Here is a 27837-nt window from a genome sequence, read left to right on the forward strand (position 1 = left end):
ATCAGACTTTACAAATATATATCTGCACCCTAGTAGCGCAATGGTAAGTTTGCAGATTTATAATCCTGCAAAATCGGGGTTCCACAGAATTCATCGTTACGTTAAACAACAGAAAAACGAATGCATATACAAAATTTGTTTCACGTGTAAACTGGACAAATATCATATTTTCTTGTGCACGTCCGACCCAATGAAAAAATCTTACCTTCAACTTTTAAATGAAACGTGTTTCGCTGAAGTGGGTGAGAGTCAGAGCCAATCACACATTCATACAGACCGGAATCAGCCTGTTGAATATTTTGTATCAGTAAACACCAGCTATTACTTCCGCTTGTTTGAACACTAACTCGGGGGTCGCTAGTAAACATTCGATCTTGTATCGACAAAAGCTCGTCTTCATTCTTCTTTATCCATGCCACCTAGTGAGAAAATATGTAGTTAATTTATTAAATATTCTATCCCAAAACAATAATTATCTACATACTCTGATTGGAAAACAAAAAACGTACGAAGAATGATGGATTTACGAAGTGCACGTGAGAGACAAGGATAAGGATTAATTATTCTATCCGTATTGTCCAGAAACGAAGGAAACAAGAACTCGCTGAGTCTTTGTCTGAGAAATAAACTGGAATTTTTCTAAATATTTCACACACTTCCTTAGTTCTAACATTGAATTAGATTGAACTTACAGAAACGTAACAAAGAATCATTACTACTTTTAGCTTGATACTGTTTGTTTAAGATAGAACACTTTTACTGACGAGCAGTACTGGTTCTATAAAGTAACATACTTTTACTAACCCATAGTACTGGTTCTATAGACTTAACCAAATAACACCATTATATAACTTGTCGAAAGTAACAGACCGTGTGTAATATAATCTATTTATAACAATCTATTATTGGTTGCAGAAAAAGAACTCCTCCCTAGAAAAGGATACTAATTCCAAAATTCAAGTTCGATCCCTGTGACATGCACAGTATATGTTGTACCTTAGTGTATAACAACAACAAAGTAACATTATTATAGTGACCACGGTATGGTCAGTAAGACACTCTCACTTACCATGACATACTGGTCAGAGTCCGAATCGCAGTGTAATATCACATGGTCACCCACCCGGTGGACAACATGGAAAGTTTGATTTCTTTCTAACGAGAGAGTAGCACATCCTAAAAGTAAAGTTTAGCAATCAGAAAATTAGTTTTATGTGCAAACGTTTATTAATGATAACAACACACGTTGATAACAGATGTGACTTACTAGTAATCAGGTAAAGTTTGACAGGAGAAGCTGTGACTTACCAGTAACCAGGTACAGTTTGACGGTACAAGATGTGGCATACTAGTAATCAAACAAAGTGTGACCGCAGAAGTTGTGACTTACTAGTAACTACGTTTAGTTTGGTAATACAAATTTTGACTTAAGAGTAACCAGATAAATTTTGAGAGGAAAAGCTGTAACTGACTAGTAACCAGACAAACTTTGACGGTAAAAGATATGACTTATTAGTAACCAGGTAAACTTTGACGGTAATAGAGGTGACTTACGAGTAATCATGTATAGTTTGACAGTAGAAGCTGTAACTTACTACTAACCAGACAAACTTTGACCACAGAAGCTGTGACCTACTACTAACCAGACAAACTTTAACCATAGAAGCTGTGACCTACTACTAACCAGACAAACTTTGACCATAGAAGCTGTGACCTACTAGTACCCAGGTAAACTTTAACCATAGAAGCTGTGACCTACTACTAACCAGACAAACTTTAAACATAGAAGCTGTAACTTACTACTAACCAGACAAACTTTGACCATAGAAGCTGTGACCTACTACTAACCAGACAAACTTTAACCATAGAAGCTGTGACCTACTACTAACCAGACAAACTTTAACCATAGAAGCTGTAACTTACTACTAACCAGACAAACTTTGACCATAGAAGCTGTGACCTACTACTAACCAGACAAACTTTAACCATAGAAGCTGTGACCTACTACTAACCAGACAAACTTTGACCATAGAAGCTGTGACCTACTAGTACCCAGGTAAACTTTAACCATAGAAGCTGTGACCTACTACTAACCAGACAAACTTTAAGCATAGAAGCTGTAACTTACTACTAACCAGACAAACTTTGACCATAGAAGCTGTGACCTACTACTAACCAGACAAACTTTAACCATAGAAGCTGTAACTTACTACTAACCAGACAAACTTTAACCATAGAAGCTGTGACCTACTACTAACCAGACAAACTTTAACCATAGAAGCTGTAACTTACTACTAACCAGACAAACTTTGACCATAGAAGCTGTGACCTACTACTAACCAGACAAACTTTAACCATAGAAGCTGTGACCTACTACTAACCAGACAAACTTTAACCATAGAAGCTGTAACTTACTACTAACCAGACAAACTTTGACCATAGAAGCTGTGACTTACTACTAACCAGACAAACTTTGACCATAGAAGCTGTGACCTACTACTAACCAGACAAACTTTAACCATAGAAGCTGTAACTTACTACTAACCAGACAAACTTTGACCATAGAAGCTGTGACCTACTACTAACCAGACAAACTTTAACCATAGAAGCTGTGACCTACTACTAACCAGACAAACTTTAACCATAGAAGCTGTAACTTACTACTAACCAGACAAACTTTGACCATAGAAGCTGTGACCTACTACTAACCAGATAAACTTTTACGGTAGGAGATGTGAGATTATAATAACCAGGTACAGTTTGACAGTACAAGCTGTTACTGACAAGTAACCAGAAATAGTTCAAAAATACTGGATGTGACTTACGAGCAGCCATGTATAGTTTGACAGTGCAAATTGTGATTTACTAGTAACCAAACAATCTTTACACTCTATACACCATAGGGAATCGAACCCTTTGTCTTACGTGTCCGTAGATTTATAGCTGACCAAATGAAAATAAAAGTAAACATAATAAAGTATCAGACACTTTTCAAGTCTACATCTTTATAACCCTAAACCTTCTTCATCTATAATAACAGTACTTGTTTCCTTTCATAACCCTTAACCTTCTTCATCTATAATAACAGTACTTGATTCCTTTCATAACCCTTAACCTTCTTCATCTATAATAACAGTACTTGTTTCCTTTCATAACCCTAAACCTTCTTCATCTATAATAACAGTAATTGTTTCCTTTCATAACCCTTAACCTTCTTCATCTATAATAACAGTACTTGATTCCTTTCATAACCATAAACATTCTTCATCTATAATAACAGTAATTGTTTCCTTTCATAACCCTTAACCTCCTTCATCTATAATAACAGTACTTGATTCCTTTCATAACCCTAAACCTTCTTCATCTATAATAACAGTAATTGTTTCCTTTCATAACCCTTAACCTTCTTCATCTATAATAACAGTACTTGATTCCTTTCATAACCATAAACATTCTTCATCTATAATAACAGTAATTGTTTCCTTTCATAACCCTTAACCTTCTTCATCTATAATAACAGTACTTGTTTCATTTCATAACCCTTAACCTTCTTCATCTATAATAACAGTACTTGATTCCTTCCATAACCCTAAACCTCCTTCATCTATAATAACAGTACTTGTTTCCTTTCATAACCCTAAACCATAAAAAATTCTAAAAGCAGATAAAGGTAACGCTATAGTCATAATGAACACGAATGAATACATCCAAAAAATGAAGAATATCCTATCATACACAAACAAATTTAAACCAATACACACAAATCCAACAAAGACACACGAGACGCAACTGAACAAATTACTACTACAAATGAAAAAAGCCAACACAATTTCACAAACACTTTATTCCTACCTTCGTAAAACCGACTCACGCACACCGCAAATATACGGCATCCCCAAACCTCATAAACCAGATTGTCCATTACGACCAATAATGTCCAAATATGAATCGTTTAATTACAACCTTGGTAAATACATAGCATGGGCATTCTCCAAATATGTAACATCAGCCAGCTCATTTATCAAAGACTCTTTTAATTTCAAGTCTAATCTAAATCAACTTAATCATAAAGCCTTAATGGCCAGTTTCGATGTTATATCCCTCTTTACAGAAGTTCCAACCACTGAAGCCTGCAAGATAGCCTTAGAACTCTATATCTGAGACCCTAACCCAACTATAAAAATTCCCAGTAACCAGTTAGCAACCCTCATAGAATTCACCACGATAAAGACAAACTTCATGTTCAACAACCACAACTATATACAAACAAATGGCCTAAGCATGGGCAACCCAGTATCATCAGTTCTAGCCAATATTTTTATGACACAAGTTGAAACACAAGCAATTAACACAGCATTACATCCACCACTATACTGGTACAGATATGTCGATGACACGGTTGCGGGATTCAAATCTACAGAACACATACTTAATTTTTTCAATCACATTAACTCTATACATCCCAACATCAACTTCACATGTGAACAGGAAGAAAACAATCAAATATCATTTCTTAACCTCAAAATTACAAGAAATGATACACAATTTCAAACAGAAATCCACCGAAAAATCACCCATACTGGACTATACATTCCTTGGGACTCAGCACATGAAACAAAAAAAAACTCAACATACTAAGAAACCAAATAAACACAGCCATAAAACTATGCTCGCCAGATAAAATTAACGATGAATTAGACAAAATAAAACAATAATTCATCAACATCAATAAGTTTCCTCCACAAACCGTAGAAAACATTATACGCACACACCTAGACAGAAAGCAAAATCAACCACCAACTAAAGTAAATACAGCTCACGAATCAAAAAACCACGAAACCATATACTGCTGTATACCATATATTCCTGACATCAGCAAACAAATAACCAACATTTGGCAAAAATTAGTAACAAATTTTTGACATTCCAATTAATACCAAATTTATTCAAAAACCCGGCACAAAACTGAGGTCTATACTATGTAACAACTACACTGACAAACACCACACCAACATTATTTATAAAATACAATGTGATAACTGCCACGACTTCTATATTGGAGAAACAAGTAGAAAAATGGAAACCAGATTCAAAGAACATAAAAAGTCACCTTCACACGTTTTCGAACACTGCAAGTCAAATAAACACAACATAACGATAGAAAACACTCAAATACTAAATAAAGAAACAAACATAAACAAACGTAAAATTAAAGAAGCCTTACTTATACAACAACTTAAACCCAAAATAAACCAATATAAAGGAACGCCTTTATACCTATATTAATATAAAATAAATAAATTTATATATTCAAACATCTAACACCGCCCTCTATATTACGACACTCAGTTACACAACCCCTTTCAAACAGGTGGTCAGCTTCCGGTCAGTTACCTCTTTCTTTGTGAACCTGACGATGACCGAAGAAGGTCGAAACGTTGTTCGCTCTTCTATATAAAAGTGTTTACTCAGCCCAAACGAGCCGTTTTTGCATATAAATTTAGTACTTGATTCCTTTCATAACCATAAACATACTTCATCTATAATAACAGTACTTGTTTCCTTTCATAACCCTTAACCTTCTTCATCTATAATAACAGTACTTGATTCCTTTCGTAACCCTTAACCTTCTTCATCTATAATAACAGTACTTGATTCCTTTCATAACCCTTAACCTTCTTCATCTATAATAACAGTACTTGATTCCTTTCATAACCCTTAACCTTCTTCATCTATAATAACAGTAATTGTTTCCTTTCATAACTCTTAACCTTCTTCATCTATAATAACAACACTTGTCTCCTTTCATAACCGTTAACCTTCTTCATCTCTAATAACAGAACTTGTTTCCTTTCATAACCCTTAACCTTCTTCATCTATAATAATAGTACTTGTTTCCTTTCATAACCCTTAACCTTCTTCATCTATAATAACAAAACTTGTTTCCTTTCATAACCCTTAACCTTCTTCATCTATAATAACAGTACTTGTTACCTTTCATAACCCTTAAACTTCTTCATCTATAATAACAGAACTTGTTTCTCTTCATAACCCTTAACCTTCTTTATTTATAAAAACAGTACTTGTTTTCTTTCATACTTCAATCACAGATGCTTCTCTTATCAACGTTTAAAACTATCAGTTTTAATTGTAACTGGAAAACTGTAATTGAGATGGATAGAAACTTTATGATGTCAGTGAAACTACAGCAATGCCTATAACTATCATTCTTTGTTCTCACAACCGTGTCATAGAAAGAAGTTTGTGATGTCAGTGAAACTACAACAAAGTCTATACATATCATTCTTTCTTCTATCAACTCTATCAAAGAGAGTAGTTTGTGGTATCAGTGATACTACAACAATGTCTGTAACCATCATTCTTTGTTCTATCAACCGTGTCAAAGAGAGTAGTTTGTGGTATCAGTGATACTACAACAATGTCTGTAACTATCATTCTTTGTTCTATCAACCGTGTCAAAGAGAGTAGTTTGTGGTATCAGTGATACTACAACAATGTCTGTAACTATCATTCTTTGTTCTATCAACCGTGTCAAAGAGAATAGTTTGTGGTATCAGTGATACTACAACAATGTCTATAATTATCATTCTTTCTTCTATCAACCGTGTCAAAGAGAGTAGTTTGTGGTATCAGTGATACTACAACAATGTCTGAAACTATCATCCTCTGTTCTATCAACCGTGTCAAAGAGAGTAGTTTGTGGTATCAGTGATATTACAACAATGTCTATAACTATCATTCTTTCTTCTATCAACCGTGTCAAAGAGAGTAGTTTGTGATATCAGTGATACTACAACAATGTCTGTAACTATCATTCTTTCTTCTGTCAACCGTGTCAAAGAGAGTAGTTTGTGGTATCAGTGATACTACAACAATGTCTGTAACTATCATTCTTTCTTCTATCAACCGTGTCAAAGAGAATTGTTTGTGGTATCAGTGATACTACAACAATGTCTGTAACTATCATTCTTTCTTCTGTCAACCGTGTCAAACAGAGTAGTTTGTGGTATCAGTGATACTACAACAATGTCTGTAACTATCATTCTTAATTCTATCAACCGTGTCAAAGAAAGTAGTTTGTGGTATCAGTGATACTACAACAATGTCTGTAACTATCATTCTTTCTTCTGTCAACCGTATCAAAGAGAGTAGTTTGTGGTATCAGTGATACTACAACAATGTCTGTAACTATCATTCTTTCTTCTATCAACCGTGTCAAAGAGAGTAGTTTGTGGTATCAGTGATACTACAACAATGTCTGTAACTATCATTCTTTCTTCTATCAACCGTGTCAAACAGAGTAGTTTGTGTTATCAGTGATACTACAACAATGTCTGTAACTATCATTCTTTCTTCTATCAACCGTGTCAAAGAGAGTAGTTTCTGATATCAGTGATACTACAACAATGTCTATAACTATCATTCTTTCTTCTATCAACCGTGTCAAAGAGAGTAATTTGTGATATCAGTGATACTACAACAATGTCTATAACTATCATTCTTTCTTCTATCAACCGTGTCAAAGAGAGTAATTTGTGGTATCACTAATATTACAACAACGTCTATAACTATCATTTTTTCTTCTATCAACCGTGTCAAAGAGAGTAGTTTGTGGTATCAGTGATATTACAACAATGTCTATAACTATCATTCTTTCTTCTATCAACCGTGTCAAAGAGAGTAGTTTGTGATATCAGTGATATTACAACAATGTCTATAGCTATCATTCTTTCTTCTATCAACCGTGTCAAAGAGAGTAGTTTGTGGGATCAGTGATACTACAACAATGTCTGTAACTATCATTCTTTCTTCTATCAACCGTGTCAAAGAGAGTAGTTTGTGATATCAGTGATACTACAACAATGTCTGTAACTATCATTCTTTCTTCTATCAACCGTGTCAAAGAGAGTAGTTTCTGGTATCAGTGATACTACAACAATGTCTGTAACTATCATTCTTTCTTCTATCAACCGTGTCAAAGAGAGTAGTTTGTGATATCAGTGATACTACAACAATGTCTCTAACTATCATTCTTTCTTCTCTCAACCGTGTCAAAGAGAGTAGTTTGTGGTATCAGTGATACTACAACAATGTCTGTAACTATCATTCTTTCTTCTATCAACCGTGTCAAAGAGAGTAGTTTGTGGTATCAGTGATACTACAAAAATGTCTGTAAATATCATTCTTTCTTCTATCAACCGTGTCAAAGAGAGTAGTTTGTGGGATCAGTGATACTACAATAATGTCTGTAACTATCATTCTTTCTTCTATCAACCGTGTCAAAGAGAGTAGTTTGTGGTATCAGTGATACTACAACAATGTCTGTAACTATCATTCTTTCTTCTATCAACCGTGTCAAAGAGAGTAGTTTGTGAGATCAGTGATACTACAACAATGTCTATAACTATCATTCTTTCTTCTATCAACCGTGTCAAAGAGAGTAGTTTGTGGTATCAGTGATACTACAACAATGTCTGTAACTATCATTCTTTCTTCTATCAACCGTGTCAAAGAGAGTAGTTTGTGGTATCAGTGATATTACAACAATGTCTATAACTATCATTCTTTCTTCTATCAACCGTGTCAAAGAGAGTAGTTTGTGATATCAGTGATACTACAACAATGTCTGTAACTATCATTCTTTCTTCTATCAACCGTGTCAAAGAGAGTAGTTTGTGGTATCAGTGATACTACAACAATGTCTGTAACTATCATTCTTTCTTCTATCAATCGTGTCAAAGAGAGTAGTTTGTGATATCAGTGATACTACAACAATGTCTGTAACTATCATTCTTTCTTCTATCAACGGTGTCAAAGAGAGTAGTTTGTGGTATCAGTGATACTACAACAATGTCTGTAACTATCATTCTTTCTTCTATCAACCGTGTCAAAGAGAGTAGTTTGTGGTATCAGTGATACTACAACAATGTCTGTAACTATCATTCTTTCTTCTATCAACCGTGTCAAAGAGAGTAGTTTGTGGGATCAGTGATACTACAATAATGTCTGTAACTATCATTCTTTCTTCTATCAACCGTGTCAAAGAGAGTAGTTTGTGATATCAGTGATACTACAACAATGTCTGTAACTATCATTCTTTCTTCTATCAACCGTGTCAAAGAGAGTAGTTTGTGGTATCAGTGATACTACAACAATGTCTGTAACTATCATTCTTTCTTCTATCAACCGTGTCAAAGAGAGTAGTTTGTGATATCAGTGATACTACAACAATGTCTGTAACTATCATTCTTTCTTCTATCAACCGTGTCAAAGAGAGTAGTTTGTGGTATCAGTGATACTACAACAATGTCTGTAACTATCATTCTTTCTTCTATCAACCGTGTCAAAGAGAGTAGTTTGTGGTATCAGTGATACTACAACAATGTCTGTAACTGTCATTCTTTCTTCTATCAACCGTGTCAAAGAGAGTAGTTTGTGGGATCAGTGATACTACAACAATGTCTGTAACTATCATTCTTTCTTCTATCAACCGTGTCAAAGAGAGTAGTTGGTGGTATCAGTGATATTACAACAATGTCTGTAACTATCATTCTTTGTTCTATCAACCGTGTCAAAGAGAGTAGTTTGTGGGATCAGTGATACTACAACAATGTCTGTAACTATCATTCTTTCTTCTATCAACCGTGTCAAAGAGAGTAGTTTGTGATATCAGTGATACTACAACAATGCCTGTAACTATCATTCTTTCTTCTATCAACCGTGTCAAAGAGAGTAGTTTGTGATATCAGTGATACTACAACAATGTCTGTAACTATCATTCTTTCTTCTATCAACCGTGTCAAAGAGAGTAGTTTGTGGTATCAGTGATACTACAACAATGTCTGTAACTATCATTCTTTCTTCTATCAACCGTGTCAAAGAGAGTAGTTTGTGATATCAGTGATACTCCAACAATGTCTCTAACTATCATTCTTTCTTCTATCAACCGTGTCAAAGAGAGTAGTTTGTGATATCAGTGATACTACAACAATGTCTGTAACTATCATACTTTTTTCTATCAACCGTGTCAAAGAGAGTAGTTTGTGGTATCAGTGATATTACAATAATGTCTGTAACTATCATTCTTTCTTCTATCAACCGTGTCAAAGAGAGTAGTTTGTGATATCAGTGATACTACAACAATGTCTGTAACTATCATTCTTTCTTCTATCAACCGTGTCAAAGAGAGTAGTTTGTGGTATCAGTGATACTACAACAATGTCTGTAACTATCATTCTTTCTTCTATCAATCGTATCAAAGAGAGTAGTTTGTGATATCAGTGATACTACAACAATGTCTGTAACTATCATTCTTTCTTCTATCAACCGTGTCAAAGAGAGTAGTTTGTGGTATCAGTGATACTACAACAATGTCTGTAACTATCATTCTTTCTTCTATCAACCGTGTCAAAGAGAGTAGTTTGTGGTATCAGTGATACTACAACAATGTCTGTAACTATCATTCTTTTCTTCTATCAACCGTGTCAAAGAGAGTAGTTTGTGGGATCAGTGATACTACAATAATGTCTGTAACTATCATTCTTTCTTCTATCAACCGTGTCAAAGAGAGTAGTTTGTGATATCAGTGATACTACAACAATGTCTGTAACTATCATTCTTTCTTCTATCAACCGTGTCAAAGAGAGTAGTTTGTGGTATCAGTGATACTACAACAATGTCTGTAACTATCATTCTTTCTTCTATCAACCGTGTCAAAGAGAGTAGTTTGTGATATCAGTGATACTACAACAATGTCTGTAACTATCATTCTTTCTTCTATCAACCGTGTCAAAGAGAGTAGTTTGTGGTATCAGTGATACTACAACAATGTCTGTAACTATCATTCTTTCTTCTATCAACCGTGTCAAAGAGAGTAGTTTGTGGTATCAGTGATACTACAACAATGTCTGTAACTATCATTCTTTCTTCTATCAACCGTGTCAAAGAGAGTAGTTTCTGATATCAGTGATACTACAACAATGTCTATAACTATCATTCTTTCTTCTATCAACCGTGTCAAAGAGAGTAATTTGTGATATCAGTGATACTACAACAATGTCTATAACTATCATTCTTTCTTCTATCAACCGTGTCAAAGAGAGTAATTTGTGGTATCACTAATATTACAACAACGTCTATAACTATCATTTTTTCTTCTATCAACCGTGTCAAATAGAGTAGTTTGTGGTATCAGTGATATTACAACAATGTCTGTAACTATCATTCTTTTTTCTATCAACCGTGTCAAAGAGAGTAGTTTCTGATATCAGTCATACTACAACAATGTCTGTAACTATCATTCTTTCTTCTATCAACCGTGTCAAAGAGAGTAGTTTGTGATATCAGTGATACTACAACAATGTCTGTAACTATCATTCTTTCTTCTATCAACCGTGTCAAAGAGAGTAGTTTGTGGTATCAGTGATACTACAACAATGTCTGTAACTATCATTCTTTCTTCTATCAACCGTGTCAAAGAGAGTAGTTTGTGGTATCAGTGATACTACAAAAATGTCTGTAAATATCATTCTTTCTTCTATCAACCGTGTCAAAGAGAGTAGTTTGTGGGATCAGTGATACTACAATAATGTCTGTAACTATCATTCTTTCTTCTATCAACCGTGTCAAAGAGAGTAGTTTGTGGTATCAGTGATACTACAACAATGTCTGTAACTATCATTCTTTCTTCTATCAACCGTGTCAAAGAGAGTAGTTTGTGAGATCAGTGATACTACAACAATGTCTATAACTATCATTCTTTCTTCTATCAACCGTGTCAAAGAGAGTAGTTTGTGGTATCAGTGATACTACAACAATGTCTGTAACTATCATTCTTTCTTCTATCAACCGTGTCAAAGAGAGTAGTTTGTGGTATCAGTGATATTACAACAATGTCTATAACTATCATTCTTTCTTCTATCAACCGTGTCAAAGAGAGTAGTTTGTGATATCAGTGATACTACAACAATGTCTGTAACTATCATTCTTTCTTCTATCAACCGTGTCAAAGAGAGTAGTTTGTGGTATCAGTGATACTACAACAATGTCTGTAACTATCATTCTTTCTTCTATCAATCGTGTCAAAGAGAGTAGTTTGTGATATCAGTGATACTACAACAATGTCTGTAACTATCATTTTTTCTTCTATCAACCGTGTCAAAGAGAGTAGTTTGTGGTATCAGTGATACTACAACAATGTCTGTAACTATCATTCTTTCTTCTATCAACCGTGTCAAAGAGAGTAGTTTGTGGTATCACTGATACTACAACAATGTCTGTAACTATCATTCTTTCTTCTATCAACCGTGTCAAAGAGAGTAGTTTGTGGGATCAGTGATACTACAATAATGTCTGTAACTATCATTCTTTCTTCTATCAACCGTGTCAAAGAGAGTAGTTTGTGATATCAGTGATACTACAACAATGTCTGTAACTATCATTCTTTCTTCTATCAACCGTGTCAAAGAGAGTAGTTTGTGGTATCAGTGATACTACAACAATGTCTGTAACTATCATTCTTTCTTCTATCAACCGTGTCAAAGAGAGTAGTTTGTGATATCAGTGATACTACAACAATGTCTGTAACTATCATTCTTTCTTCTATCAACCGTGTCAAAGAGAGTAGTTTGTGGTATCAGTGATACTACAACAATGTCTGTAACTATCATTCTTTCTTCTATCAACCGTGTCAAAGAGAGTAGTTTGTGGTATCAGTGATACTACAACAATGTCTGTAACTGTCATTCTTTCTTCTATCAACCGTGTCAAAGAGAGTAGTTTGTGGGATCAGTGATACTACAACAATGTCTGTAACTGTCATTCTTTCTTCTATCAACCGTGTCAAAGAGAGTAGTTTGTGGGATCAGTGATACTACAACAATGTCTGTAACTATCATTCTTTCTTCTATCAACCGTGTCAAAGAGAGTAGTTGGTGGTATCAGTGATACTACAACAATGTCTGTAACTATCATTCTTTGTTCTATCAACCGTGTCAAAGAGAGTAGTTTGTGATATCAGTGATACTACAACAATGTCTGTAACTATCATTCTTTCTTCTATCAACCGTGTCAAAGAGAGTAGTTTGTGATATCAGTGATACTACAACAATGTCTGTAACTATCATTCTTTCTTCTATCAACCGTGTCAAAGAGAGTAGTTTGTGATATCAGTGATACTACAACAATGTCTGTAACTATCATTCTTTCTTCTATCAACCGTGTCAGAGTAGTTTGTGATATCAGTGATACTACAACAATGTCTGTAACTATCATTCTTTCTTCTATCAACCGTGTCAAAGAGAGTAGTTTGTGGTATCAGTGATACTGCAACAATGTCTGTAACTATCATTCTTTCTTCTATCAACCGTGTCAAAGAGAGTAGTTTGTGATATCAGTGATACTACAACAATGTCTATAACTATCATTCTTTCTTCTATCAACCGTGTCAAAGAGAGTAGTTTGTGATATCAGTGATACTACAACAATGTCTGTAACTATCATTCTTTCTTCTATCAACCGTGTCAAAGAGAGTAGTTTGTGGTATCAGTGATACTACAACAATGTCTGTAACTATCATTCTTCTATCAACCGTGTCAAAGAGAGTAGTTTGTGATATCAGTGATACTACAACAATGTCTGTAACTATCATTCTTTCTTCTATCAACCGTGTCAAAGAGAGTAGTTTGTGATATCAGTGATACTACAACAATGTCTGTAACTATCATTCTTTCTTCTATCAACCGTGTCAAAGAGAGTAGTTTGTGGTATCAGTGATACTACAACAATGTCTGTAACTATCATTCTTTCTTCTATCAACCGTGTCAAAGAGAGTAGTTTGTGGTATCAGTGATACTACAACAATGTCTGTAACTATCATTCTTTCTTCTATCAACCGTGTCAAAGAGAGTAGTTTGTGATATCAGTGATACTACAACAATGTCTGTAACTATCATTCTTTCTTCTATCAACCGTGTCAAAGAGAGTAGTTTGTGGTATCAGTGATATTACAACAATGTCTGTAACTATCATTCTTTCTTCTATCAACCGTGTCAAAGAGAGTAGTTTGTGGTATCAGTGATACTACAACAATGTCTGTAACTATGATTCTTTCTTCTATCAACCGTGTCAAATAGAGTAGTTTGTGGTATCAGTGATATTACAACAATGTCTGTAACTATCATTCTTTTTTCTATCAACCGTGTCAAAGAGAGTAGTTTCTGATATCAGTGATACTACAACAATGTCTGTAACTATCATTCTTTCTTCTATCAACCGTGTCAAAGAGAGTAGTTTGTGGTATCAGTGATACTACAACAATGTCTGTAACTATCATTCTTTCTTCTATCAACCGTGTCAAAGAGAGTAGTTTGTGATATCAGTGATACTACAACAATGTCTCTAACTATCATTCTTTCTTCTATCAACCGTGTCAAAGAGAGTAGTTTCTGATATCAGTGATACTACAACAATGTCTGTAACTATCATTCTTTCTTCTATCAACCGTGTCAAAGAGAGTAGTTTGTGATATCAGTGATACTACAACAATGTCTGTAACTATCATTCTTTCCTCTATCAACCGTGTCAAAGAGAGTAGTTTGTGGTATCAGTGATACTACAACAATGTCTGTAACTATCATTCTTTCTTCTATCAACCGTGTCAAAGAGAGTAGTTTGTGATATCAGTGATACTACAACAATGTCTCTAACTATCATTCTTTCTTCTATCAACCGTGTCAAAGAGAGTAGTTTGTGATATCAGTGATACTACAATAATGTCTGTAACTATCATTCTTTCTTCTATCAACCGTGTCAATGAGAGTAGTTTGTGATATCAGTGATACTACAACAATGTCTGTAACTATCATTCTTTTTTCTATCAACCGTGTCAAAGAGAGTAGTTTCTGATATCAGTGATACTACAACAATGTCTGTAACTATCATTCTTTCTTCTATCAACCGTGTCAAAGAGAGTAGTTTGTGATATCAGTGATACTACAACAATGTCTGTAACTATCATTCTTTCTTCTATCAACCGTGTCAAAGAGAGTAGTTTGTGGTATCAGTGATACTACAACAATGTCTGTAACTATCATTCTTTCTTCTATCAACCGTGTCAAAGAGAGTAGTTTGTGATATCAGTGATACTACAACAATGTCTCTAACTATCATTCTTTCTTCTATCAACCGTGTCAAAGAGAGTAGTTTGTGGTATCAGTGATACTACAACAATGTCTGTAACTATCATTCTTTCTTCTATCAACCGTGTCAAAGAGAGTAGTTTGTGGTATCAGTGATACTACAAAAATGTCTGTAAATATCATTCTTTCTTCTATCAACCGTGTCAAAGAGAGTAGTTTGTGGGATCAGTGATACTACAATAATGTCTGTAACTATCATTCTTTCTTCTATCAACCGTGTCAAAGAGAGTAGTTTGTGGTATCAGTGATACTACAACAATGTCTGTAACTATCATTCTTTCTTCTATCAACCGTGTCAAAGAGAGTAGTTTGTGAGATCAGTGATACTACAACAATGTCTGTAACTATCATTCTTTCTTCTATCAACCGTGTCAAAGAGAGTAGTTTGTGGTATCAGTGATACTACAACAATGTCTGTAACTATCATTCTTTCTTCTATCAACCGTGTCAAAGAGAGTAGTTTGTGGTATCAGTGATATTACAACAATGTCTATAACTATCATTCTTTCTTCTATCAACCGTGTCAAAGAGAGTAATTTGTGATATCAGTGATACTACAACAATGTCTGTAACTATCATTCTTTCTTCTATCAACCGTGTCAAAGAGAGTAGTTTGTGGTATCAGTGATACTACAACAATGTCTGTAACTATCATTCTTTCTTCTATCAATCGTGTCAAAGAGAGTAGTTTGTGATATCAGTGATACTACAACAATGTCTGTAACTATCATTCTTTCTTCTATCAACCGTGTCAAAGAGAGTAGTTTGTGGTATCAGTGATACTACAACAATGTCTGTAACTATCATTCTTTCTTCTATCAACCGTGTCAAAGAGAGTAGTTTGTGGTATCAGTGATACTACAACAATGTCTGTAACTATCATTCTTTCTTCTATCAACCGTGTCAAAGAGAGTAGTTTGTGGGATCAGTGATACTACAATAATGTCTGTAACTATCATTCTTTCTTCTATCAACCGTGTCAAAGAGAGTAGTTTGTGATATCAGTGATACTACAACAATGTCTGTAACTATCATTCTTTCTTCTATCAACCGTGTCAAAGAGAGTAGTTTGTGGTATCAGTGATACTACAACAATGTCTGTAACTATCATTCTTTCTTCTATCAACCGTGTCAAAGAGAGTAGTTTGTGATATCAGTGATACTACAACAATGTCTGTAACTATCATTCTTTCTTCTATCAACCGTGTCAAAGAGAGTAGTTTGTGGTATCAGTGATACTACAACAATGTCTGTAACTATCATTCTTTCTTCTATCAACCGTGTCAAAGAGAGTAGTTTGTGGTATCAGTGATACTACAACAATGTCTGTAACTGTCATTCTTTCTTCTATCAACCGTGTCAAAGAGAGTAGTTTGTGGGATCAGTGATACTACAACAATGTCTGTAACTATCATTCTTTCTTCTATCAACCGTGTCAAAGAGAGTAGTTGGTGGTATCAGTGATACTACAACAATGTCTGTAACTATCATTCTTTGTTCTATCAACCGTGTCAAAGAGAGTAGTTTGTGATATCAGTGATACTACAACAATGTCTGTAACTATCATTCTTTCTTCTATCAACCGTGTCAAAGAGAGTAGTTTGTGATATCAGTGATACTACAACAATGTCTGTAACTATCATTCTTTCTTCTATCAACCGTGTCAAAGAGAGTAGTTTGTGATATCAGTGATACTACAACAATGTCTGTAACTATCATTCTTTCTTCTATCAACCGTGTCAGAGTAGTTTGTGATATCAGTGATACTACAACAATGTCTGTAACTATCATTCTTTCTTCTATCAACCGTGTCAAAGAGAGTAGTTTGTGGTATCAGTGATACTACAACAATGTCTGTAACTATCATTCTTTCTTCTATCAACCGTGTCAAAGAGAGTAGTTTGTGATATCAGTGATACTACAACAATGTCTATAACTATCATTCTTTCTTCTATCAACCGTGTCAAAGAGAGTAGTTTGTGATATCAGTGATACTACAACAATGTCTGTAACTATCATTCTTTCTTCTATCAACCGTGTCAAAGAGAGTAGTTTGTGGTATCAGTGATACTACAACAATGTCTGTAACTATCATTCTTCTATCAACCGTGTCAAAGAGAGTAGTTTGTGATATCAGTGATACTACAACAATGTCTGTAACTATCATTCTTTCTTCTATCAACCGTGTCAAAGAGAGTAGTTTGTGATATCAGTGATACTACAACAATGTCTGTAACTATCATTCTTTCTTCTATCAACCGTGTCAAAGAGAGTAGTTTGTGGTATCAGTGATACTAAAACAATGTCTGTAACTATCATTCTTTCTTCTATCAACCGTGTCAAAGAGAGTAGTTTGTGGTATCAGTGATACTACAACAATGTCTGTAACTATCATTCTTTCTTCTATCAACCGTGTCAAAGAGAGTAGTTTGTGGGATCAGTGATACTACAACAATGTCTGTAACTATCATTCTTTCTTCTATCAACCGTGTCAAAGAGAGAAGTTTGTGGTATCAGTGATACTACAACAATGTCTGTAACTATCATTCTTTCTTCTATCAACCGTGTCAAAGAGAGTAGTTTGTGATATCAGTGATACTACAACAATGTCTGTAACTATCATTCTTTCTTCTATCAACCGTGTCAAAGAGAGTAGTTTGTGGTATCAGTGATATTACAACAATGTCTGTAACTATCATTCTTTCTTCTATCAACCGTGTCAAAGAGAGTAGTTTGTGGTATCAGTGATACTACAACAATGTCTGTAACTATCATTCTTTCTTCTATCAACCGTGTCAAAGAGAGTAGTTTGTGGGATCAGTGATACTACAACAATGTCTGTAACTATCATTCTTTCTTTTATCAACCGTGTCAAAGAGAGTAGTTTGTGGTATCAGTGATACTACAACAATGTCTGTAACTATTGTTTTTTGTTCTAACAACCGTGTCAAAGAGAGTAGTTTGTGGTATCAGTGATACTACAACAATGTCTGTAACTATTGTTTTTTGTTCTAACAACCGTGTCAAAAGAGAGTAGTTTGTGGTATCAGTGATACTACAACAATGTCTGTAACTATTGTTTTTTGTTCTAACAATACAAGTGTTGAGCACAATACACATTGACAATATCACTCGAGACAGACTTGTAGTTTTGTGTTGAGTTTGTAAAAGAAACTGGGAGATTATTTACACACCACGTCATCCAGTTACGTATTATCTAATTGGTCTGTCATTTGTCCAGCTCCTAACACTCTACAGCTGGAAACGTAATTAAATTTTCTCAATATATGGAGTCTAAACAGAAGTTGACGTTCAAATAAAAAAACGTTTTCTTAATTAAAATCATGGATTTTGTTTTCATGAAAAAATCTCTCAAAATATAAAGTAATTAATATTAATTTAATTAGGTCCTTTTATTTAAAGGTTGCAAAGGTACCAGGTTTCGCTTGGTTAGTTAGGGTGCGTATTCTGAACCGATTGTATTAAATGGAATATATCTTATATATTTATGTTGCTAAGCAACACGACATAAAAGCCACCGTTGGAACGAATTGTCACCGAAACGCACTGACTTTTCCATATGTTAGAAGTCGTTATGTAATAAACTCCCTGTTTGCGATATGGATCTCCCCTGGTTTTCCTCGTTAAAACTAATTTACTGACGTTTCACTGCGCTTTTCTGTTTCTCTTCTATTGTTGTCAAGTTTGATTTCGCAAAATGTATTTCGGTTGTGTATTAAATAGAGTATACTATCGTGTGTGTCTCTTTGGAGGGAGAGGTAATGCTTTCATCATCATTTTTAACAAGCTTTTCGCTGGCCCCATAATAGTTAAAACTGCTCAATAACATATCATAATAATTACAACTTTCTATAACGTTCCATAATAGTTTTGTTGCTAAACAACCATGTATATTGTTGACCATTATCAAAAGAGAAGTGTGAAAATTCTCCAGAGAATAACATCTCTTAATTGTTACAAATCACCTATAACATCCCATAATAATATTAATATACTCTATAGCATCCCGTAATAGTTTAAACTAATTTATAACATCGCATAATAGCTAAAACTACTCTGTGACATTTCATAACAATTTTAGAAAATCACTCTATAACATCCCATAATAGTTAAATAGGAACACTGTAACATCCCGTAATAGTTAAAAAGAAACAATATGACATCTCATAATAGTTAAAATAATTTCAAATTCCATGGCTGTCATATTTTTCTGTATGTGGTCTTTCGCATAAAAAGATGCACATAGGCGCGCGCACGTAGATAAGTAATAATACTCAGTTGCACAGCCTCAGGGTCCACTTAGTATATTTGTAAAATTTTAGGTTTCTAAATCCTTTCTTCTTGGAGTTATGGCGATCAGACACAGAGAGACTCACAGACATATTATTTTATTATTATTAGATTCAGTTAGGGCAACTTGGGCGATAAATTTTAAAATCAAAAAAGATCGTGGTATAAAATGCATTTTAAACGAGGCCCGCCATGGCCTGATGGTTAAGGGACTCGATTCGTAATCTGAGGGTCGCGGTTTCGAATCCCCGTCACACCAAACATGTTAGCACTTTTAACCGTGGGGGCGTTATTAAGTTACGGTCAATCCCACTATTGGTTGGTAAAAGAGTAGCCCAAGAGTTGGCAGTTGGTAGTCATGGCTGTCTGCCTTCTCTCTAGTCTTTCACTGCTAAATTAGGGACGGCTCGCACAGATAGCCCTTGAGTAGCTTTGTGCGAAATTCAAAAACAAACAAACAAACATTTTAAAAGCTGATATTGTTTGTAATTTTATAACCGTTTATTTACTTTGTTAATTAAATATTTATTTAAAACGTTTTAAGAAATAACGCAGACAGATATATAAGCTATAGAAAATAAGGCTAAGCTAAGCTATTTAATTCAAAAGTCTTAGTTTATTCTCTTCACCACATTAACGTTATGAAGGGTAATGTTCCAAAATATATGACCTCTAGCGGAAGTAGCATAGAACGAACATTTTTCTTTAAAACCTGTAATTATATTTCCTCTTGATTAATTACTTATAATTATAACTTGAAACTGAGAAAAAAAGTTTCGTAACAAGTAGTGAAATACCAGCTACAAACAACTACAAATTAGAAAGGCTTAACTATAATTAAGTTATTTAATGACTTTAACTGTAGGATTGAAAACTAAATTTAGCTTTCATAAAACCAGACGATTTCAGTACTCTCTGTCATCTAATATAGAATATAATACAGTCATGAGAGTCCATTTCGGTGTTATATAACGTTCTAGAACTAAAGATTTTCAAAATTCTGCTCTCAATTGTATAAAAAAAACCAGTTGCAGATGTGGAAATAAAAATGAAGGTACGATGGCCAGATGATAAAGGCACTCGACTTGTTATCCGCGTGTCGCGGGTTCGAATCCCTTTCATACCAAACATGTTCGCCCTCTTAGCCATGGGAGCGTTATAATGTGACGGTCAATCCCACTATTTCATTGATAAAAGACTAGCCCAGGAGTTGGTGGTGGGTGGTGATAACATATTTTGATACTTGTAGTGGATATAAAACAGACAACTAATTAAGTAGCACTGTGCTTAACTTTAAAACAAATTCGATTTTAATTTTATTAAAGCCAGTTTCGAGCTTCCCAATGGAGCTTACTAAATAAAACGGTATCAGAAACATATCAGTATATCGTACAATCTAAGTACAATCCTACTTCTGGGATATAAATTATGTTAAAAATAATGATCCTAGAATAGAACCTTGAAATAAACTATTAAATAAATTTATTGTTTATTATACAGTTCTTGATTATTATTCTATTCCGTTAAACGTTTTTTAATGTTTTAATAAATAACCCATAATTCCGATCTGTTGTGAATTATCATATCCAATTTTCGATAACAAATGGAATAATATTTTATTACCTAAATTCATTCCTAAGATAAGCTCTTCAGAAAAATGTTAACTGAGGGAGTGTTGCTTTTGAAAGAAAAAATTATTCACTATGTCAGAAAATTTTCTGATAAAATAGTGACATATTTTTCCAAAGTTTTAAAAATATTTCAATCAACCTGTAGTTGTTGTAGGCATTCGTATTTCCAGTTTTGTATACTAGAGGGCCGAGCATGAACCAATGATTAGCGAGCCCGACTTTGGAGTTGAGATTCAGCGACTCGCGTGATGTTACTGCCCAAATAAACAGCATAAGGTGTATTTTGGATGTGTTGATAAACAGAATATCGATGTTGTATAAATAAAATGAATGTTTATGATTACAGAATTTCAACAGATGTTTCCTACAGTCCTAATAATACGGGATTAAATACATGTTGCCTACAATTGTAATAACACGGTCATCAGATGTTTCTTAAAATCCTAATAACACGGTTATCAGATGTTTCACAAAGTCCTAATAACACGGACATCAGATGTTTCTTAAAGTCCTAACAACACGGACATCAAAAGATGTTTATTGAAGTCCTAACAACACGGACATCAAAAGATGTTTATTGAAGTCCTAATTATAAGGACATCAACAGCTGTTTCCTAAAATCCTAATGAAACGGGTTTCGATTCCTAAACACGTGAAAAACCTAATAATTAACAGATCCTTTAACGATAGTACTAAATTACGACAGAATAACATTAGCTGACGAAAACAAATATTACTTACTAAATCATTTCAACGTTCACAACACGAAATCATTAACGTCTTATTGACAGAACAAATATGATGAAGGCTTTCATTTACCCTAACATAAAAACAAACAGGATCTTGTTATTGGATCAACAAACATATAACCGTAACGGTAACTATGAATTGGTACAGATATAAATACATGAGCTCGTGTTATATAAATACATATTGTGGTAAAACACCAGCTACAAAGGTGAACCGACATCTATATGTGAACACCTACACATTTATTAGGGAAAGCTGAAAACTGAAACAGAGAATACACCGAATACAAGGATAGCATCGATCTCACAAAGCGTGTCCTAACCTTAGTTAGAATTTAGTTATATGTACATTCACAAACATGCAACACCGGAACAAACCACAACGTGAACACTAAGTAATGTTACCAAAGTAACCACCAAACTGTGTTGGGATACATCAAATATCTACTTTATCATCAACCTCACAAAAATATACTTACCAGTTAATGAATTACAGTGAAACTTTACCTACAGACTAATAGCGACATATACCCACCACCTAATATATTACAGTGAACTTTACCTTCAGGTTAATGCCGACATACATCCAACAGTTTATATATTATAGTGAAACTTTACCTACAGACTAATTCCGACATATACCTAACAGTTCAAATACACTGCTGGCCAAAATTTTAAGGCCAATGAACATAAAGACAAAATATGCATTTTACGTTGTTAGACTCAACCACTTATTTGAGTAGAGCTTCGAAAGATGAAAATAAGAAAAGGGAAAATAAAAAAATCTGTTTTTAGCATTTAACAGGGAAAATGTGAACACTATGAAATTAGCCTAAATACTAACTGGTCAAAAGTTTAAGACATTACCAAAAAGAAGTCCTAAACAGGTAGGACATGCCCAACAAGAGGTCTCAGTAGTGAGTTGCACGACCGTCATTGCGAATAACTGAAAACATTCGCTTTAGCATGGTCGATATAAGCGTTTGCAGTAGGCTGGCTGGAATGTTAATCCAAGTGGTGAAGATGGCTTCAGGCAGATCATGCACTGTTTGGAATTGACGTCCATTTCTATAGACTTCCCTTGCCATCCACCCCCAAACATTTTCAATGTGGTTCAGTTCGGGCGAACACGCTGCATGGTCCAAAAGAATCACGTTATTCGTCATGAAAAAGTCCTTTGTCCTGCGGGCATTGTGGATTGCAGCGTTGTCCTGCTGAAAGATCCAGTCATATCCACACAAGCGAGGGCCTTCAGTCAATAAGGATGCTCTTTCCAACATGCCAATGTAGCCAGCCACTGGTTGACGCCCCTGTATAACCTGAAGCTCCATTGTTCCATGGAAGGAGAAAGCACCCCAGATCATGATGAAACCTCTTCCTCTGTGTCGTGTAGAAAATGTCTCCGGTGGGATATCCTTATCGTACCAGTAACGTTGGAAGCCATCTGGACCATCCAGTATAAATGCTTTCTCATCAGAGGACCAAACCTTTGTCCACTTTTCTACGTCCCTTGTTTGGTGCTTTTCAGCAAAGTTTAACCGAGCTGTTTTGTGGTGTGGAAGGAGGCGTGGCCTTTCAAGACATTTACGGTTTTTAAAGCCTTTCTCTCGTAGATGCCGTCTTATTGTTCTTGAGTTGCATTCTGCGACCGTCAGGGCCTTAATCTAGTTCGACGATCGGCTGATGTCTTACCGGACAATCCATCGAATCCTTCTGCTCAATTTTACCGGCGAAATTTTCTTGGGCTGACCACTTGAAATTCTCGTTCCGTATCCCTCAGGGTCTTTTAAGAAATTTACAACATCAGTTTTACTACATCCAATCTCACGTTGAGAGAGACCTTGCTTTTGCAGCTCGACAATTCTGCCACGTTCAAACTCTGTCAACTTTTTAGCCTTTGCCATGTTTTTACACAATGTAACACAGGAGATGTCAGTGGGAGATGTTGACAACGCTAATGCTTGAACACAAATGACTAAATTTTGTTACGTGTTTACCGATTAAAACTTTGTTTCAGTACGGTCTTAAACTTTTGACCACCTAGTATTTAGGATAAGTTTACAGTGTTCACATTTTCCTTATTAAATGCTAAAAATTTCTTTTCCCTTTTCTTATTTTCATCTTTCGAAGCTCTATGTTTCGATGTTGGCCAGCAGTACATTGTAACGAAACTTTATCTAGACTAATAGAGACATATACCCAACTGCTGATATATTATAGTAAATATTTATCCACAGGTTAATACCGACATATACCGACCAGTTCATATATTATAGTAAGCTTTAGTTTCAGATTAATACGGACATATACCTAACAGTTTATATATTATAGTGCAACTTTACCTACAGACTAATACCGACATATATCTTACAGTCGATATATTACAGTAAAACTTTATCTACAGACTAATACCGACATATATCTTACAGTCGATATATTACAGTAAAACTTTATCTACAGACTAATACCGACATATACCTAACAGTTTATATGTTATAGTGCAACTTTACCTATAGATTAATACCGACATATATCTTACAGTCGATATATTATAGTGAAGCTGTATCTACAGACTAATATCGACATATATCTTACAGTCGATATATTATAGTGAATCTGTATCTACAGACTAATACCGACATATACCTTACAGTTGATATATTATAGTGCAAATTTACCTATAGATTAATACCGACATATACCTTACAGTTTATATGTTATAGTGCAACTTTACCTACAGATTAATACAGACATATACCTACCAATTGATATATTATAGTGAAACTTTACCTAGACTAATACCGACATATACCTAACAGTTTATGTTATAGTGCAATTTTACCTACAGACTAATACCGACGTACTCTTACCACTTGATCTATTATAGTGAAATTTTACCTACAGATAAAAACATACATATACCCACCAGTTAATATATCATAGTGAAACTTTACCTACAGCCTAATACCGACATATATCTAACAGTTGATATATTATGGTGAAGCTGTATCTACAGACTGATACTGACATATACCCCACAGTTTAAATATTATTGTGGAACTTTACCTACAGACTAATACTGACATTATCCCGTCATAATCAACATAGGTTTACTAACCAAAAATGTTGACTAGATATTTTCTATGATATTAAGGTTGAAAATAAATTGTTATTTTTGTAGTTTATGATAAAACTTCTGAGGATCTGTTTCCGTTTATAATTTCAATCCACTGTCTATACAGAAGACAGCCATTCAGCAAGTCTATGCCATCGACCATCTACGCTAAGGGATTAACTCTTTCTCTTATAACGCACTAACATCGTATTTGTCAGCTGAAATACAGTATTCTACAACAGGGCCAACCCTGACCTAAAATTGTTGTGATTTAGATAAATATCATGGAAAAGATGTTTGGGGTTATTTACTTCAATAAGAGCAAATAAAGAAGGAGAATTACCCTAACTGGGTGTTCCATGTCCAATATTCAGTTGTTTCCTGTCATTTTTCATTTTTAGTTTAATCTTCGTAAAACTGTCCCCTTACGTGTTTTAGACACACTTAAACATAAACAGTTGAAAGACGAGGTGTACAAATTAAAGTGGAATTTAATTAATCACCAGTCGTACATATATAATCTCACTCCTTTTAGCCTAAAAGTGGCGTTGAGTGATGTTGATCAGCTAACTTTCTAGAAACTATTACCTACAGAGGGCGCTGAAATCACCTAACATGTACAACCAACGGTCTTAAGCGACCTCAGAACTTTGAAATACTGATTCTATTAAATAAGTAATTTCTGTTACAGAGGTTCATCTCAATTCTTTCACATATAAGAGTCACATAGACATATTATTTATTATGCGCTCTGGTACACAGGTAATTAGGGCGTTCGACTCGTATTCGAATGTAGCTTGTAGGGTTTTGTTATCAGTTTGCCTATTTACGTAAGGTTTGTTTGTTTTGTTTTTCATTTCGCGCAAATAGTTGATAGTGCTTGATAGTGTTCTATCAAACGAGGGCTGTCTGCGCTTTACGTAAGGTCATCCTACTTTTCCTTTCTTTAGGAACTACATCATGTTTTAACTAAATTGCAGCTCAGCATGACCAGATTGGTTAGGGCGCTCGACTCGTAATTTGAGGGCCGAGAGTTCGAATCCCAGTCACGCCAAATATTCTCACCCTTTCGACCGTGGGGGCGCGTTATAATGTTACCATCAATCCCACTATTCATTGGTAAACAGTAGACCCAGAATTGGCAGGGAGCAGTGATGACAAGTCGCCTTCCCTCTAGTCTTTCACTTCTAAACTATGGACGGCGAGCGCAAATAACCCTCGTATAGTACTGCGTACTTTTCAAAAGCGACAAGTTTTGTGTGTCTTTGAGTAATTTCTGTGTTTTTTCTAAATACATGAAATAGAATTATTTGGTCCTCGAGATCCGTGAGATAAGAAAGTTTATGACTTGGACTAGTTGGGTAATGTTCAGGATCTAAAGATACGAGTCTTTTTGTCTTATCTGTCAGTGAAACTTGATTATTATTTAGTTTCTATAAAACGATGTGAAGTTTTGAAACTGACAATTTTTTTATTCCAAGAGCGAGAAGAGAGTTTGAGCGATTAGTTTGTTAGCTGAACATAGTGTTCGTAGTTCATCACATTTGGATGGAAAGTAACAAAACCAATACCATAATGGTCAGATAGCATCATGGATGGAACTCGATTAATGGAGACTAGAGCTGCTAGAAACTGGTGAAATTAGAATCGAATTATTTGTAGATTCTGTCAAATATACAAGAAATATAAATACAACAAACTTTGTGTGCAGAACCAAATATGTCAACGTTAAAAATCCACTAAACCAAAATGGACCATTGACTGAACGTACCAACTACACTCCAAAGACAGCTAACCACTACTGTATTTATGTATCACATTTTAGAAATATGGTTCACACATATTCTACATGGACCACTAACTGAACTTACCAACTATACTAAAGACAGCTATCCACTCTTTCTTGTCCTTCTCATTATAAAACCTATTAATGTCGTTCTGGCACAGTCTACGGACTGAAAACGCTAGAAACCGAGTTTTGATACTCGTGGTGAGCGGAGTACAAATAATCCATTATTTAACTTTGTAGTTAATTACAAACAACCAGTGTTACATCATTCAGTGATTGATCAGACCTGAACAAGTGAAAGCCACAAGAAATCGTTATTGTTGTTTCTACTGTGTGATCAGAGAACCCTTGATGTTATGTTTATCATTCTTACAGTGAAAGTCGAGGTCAAATCGGAATGACCCTGAATAAAAGTAGCTCTGATTTGTGAAGACTTCCGGGAACGCCAGCACCAGTAAAACATGTTACAAGTTTCACAGTTGGACGCAAAAGATCGAACCCTAAACTAATGCAAAGTTTTATATGATAAATAGGTCTAGCGGATTTTCAAAATTGGCACCAATGGGATTCCGATTTTAGAATTAAGAAATTCGAATTTAATGATGGAGAAAACAAAAAAAACTTACATTTATTAAACAAAAAGTGCAGCTACGTTTAATTAATTATTTAATCGAAAGCAGAATAGGAAAAGTCGGAACAAAATCATTAATTTGGTAAAATTATTTTTGTAGAATAAGATTTGATTATGTCCTATCTAACTTGTAAAGATTCTAATAGCATTTAGCTGATTAATTGTAAAATTTTTGAAATTAACTGAATGTACACAAAAGCTAAACGTTCAAGGTAAGTTAATTATATTTTTCTAAACTCTTTTGAATAAGATAAGGGATGTGATTCGATGAATGTTCTACAGATGTAGATTTCAAATGATTAAGCCATTTAGCTATCTAAAGCTTTAACGCTCAAGATGCCTTAGTGTATAATTTAATGTTGTTTTTTTTATCCTAATGAATAGTACTTTAAA

The 27837-nt window shown here is 34.6% G+C and overlaps 1 protein-coding gene across 1 annotated transcript in view; it reads right to left on the bottom strand.

Annotated features, from left to right (window-relative positions):
- LOC143241701 (uncharacterized) overlaps positions 1-27837 on the bottom strand; it is a 115423-nt gene that overhangs the window by 52697 nt on the left and 34889 nt on the right. The window contains exons 2-3 of the mRNA XM_076484931.1: positions 1070-1176; positions 206-419 (exon numbers count right to left, since the gene is read on the bottom strand). Coding sequence (XP_076341046.1) covers positions 206-419; positions 1070-1176 — 321 coding nt within the window. The remainder of the gene's footprint in view (positions 1-205; positions 420-1069; positions 1177-27837) is intronic.

Source organism: Tachypleus tridentatus, unplaced genomic scaffold (genome assembly GCF_004210375.1).
Source record: "Tachypleus tridentatus isolate NWPU-2018 unplaced genomic scaffold, ASM421037v1 Hic_cluster_1, whole genome shotgun sequence".
In the NCBI taxonomy this organism is placed as follows: domain Eukaryota; kingdom Metazoa; phylum Arthropoda; class Merostomata; order Xiphosura; family Limulidae; genus Tachypleus; species Tachypleus tridentatus.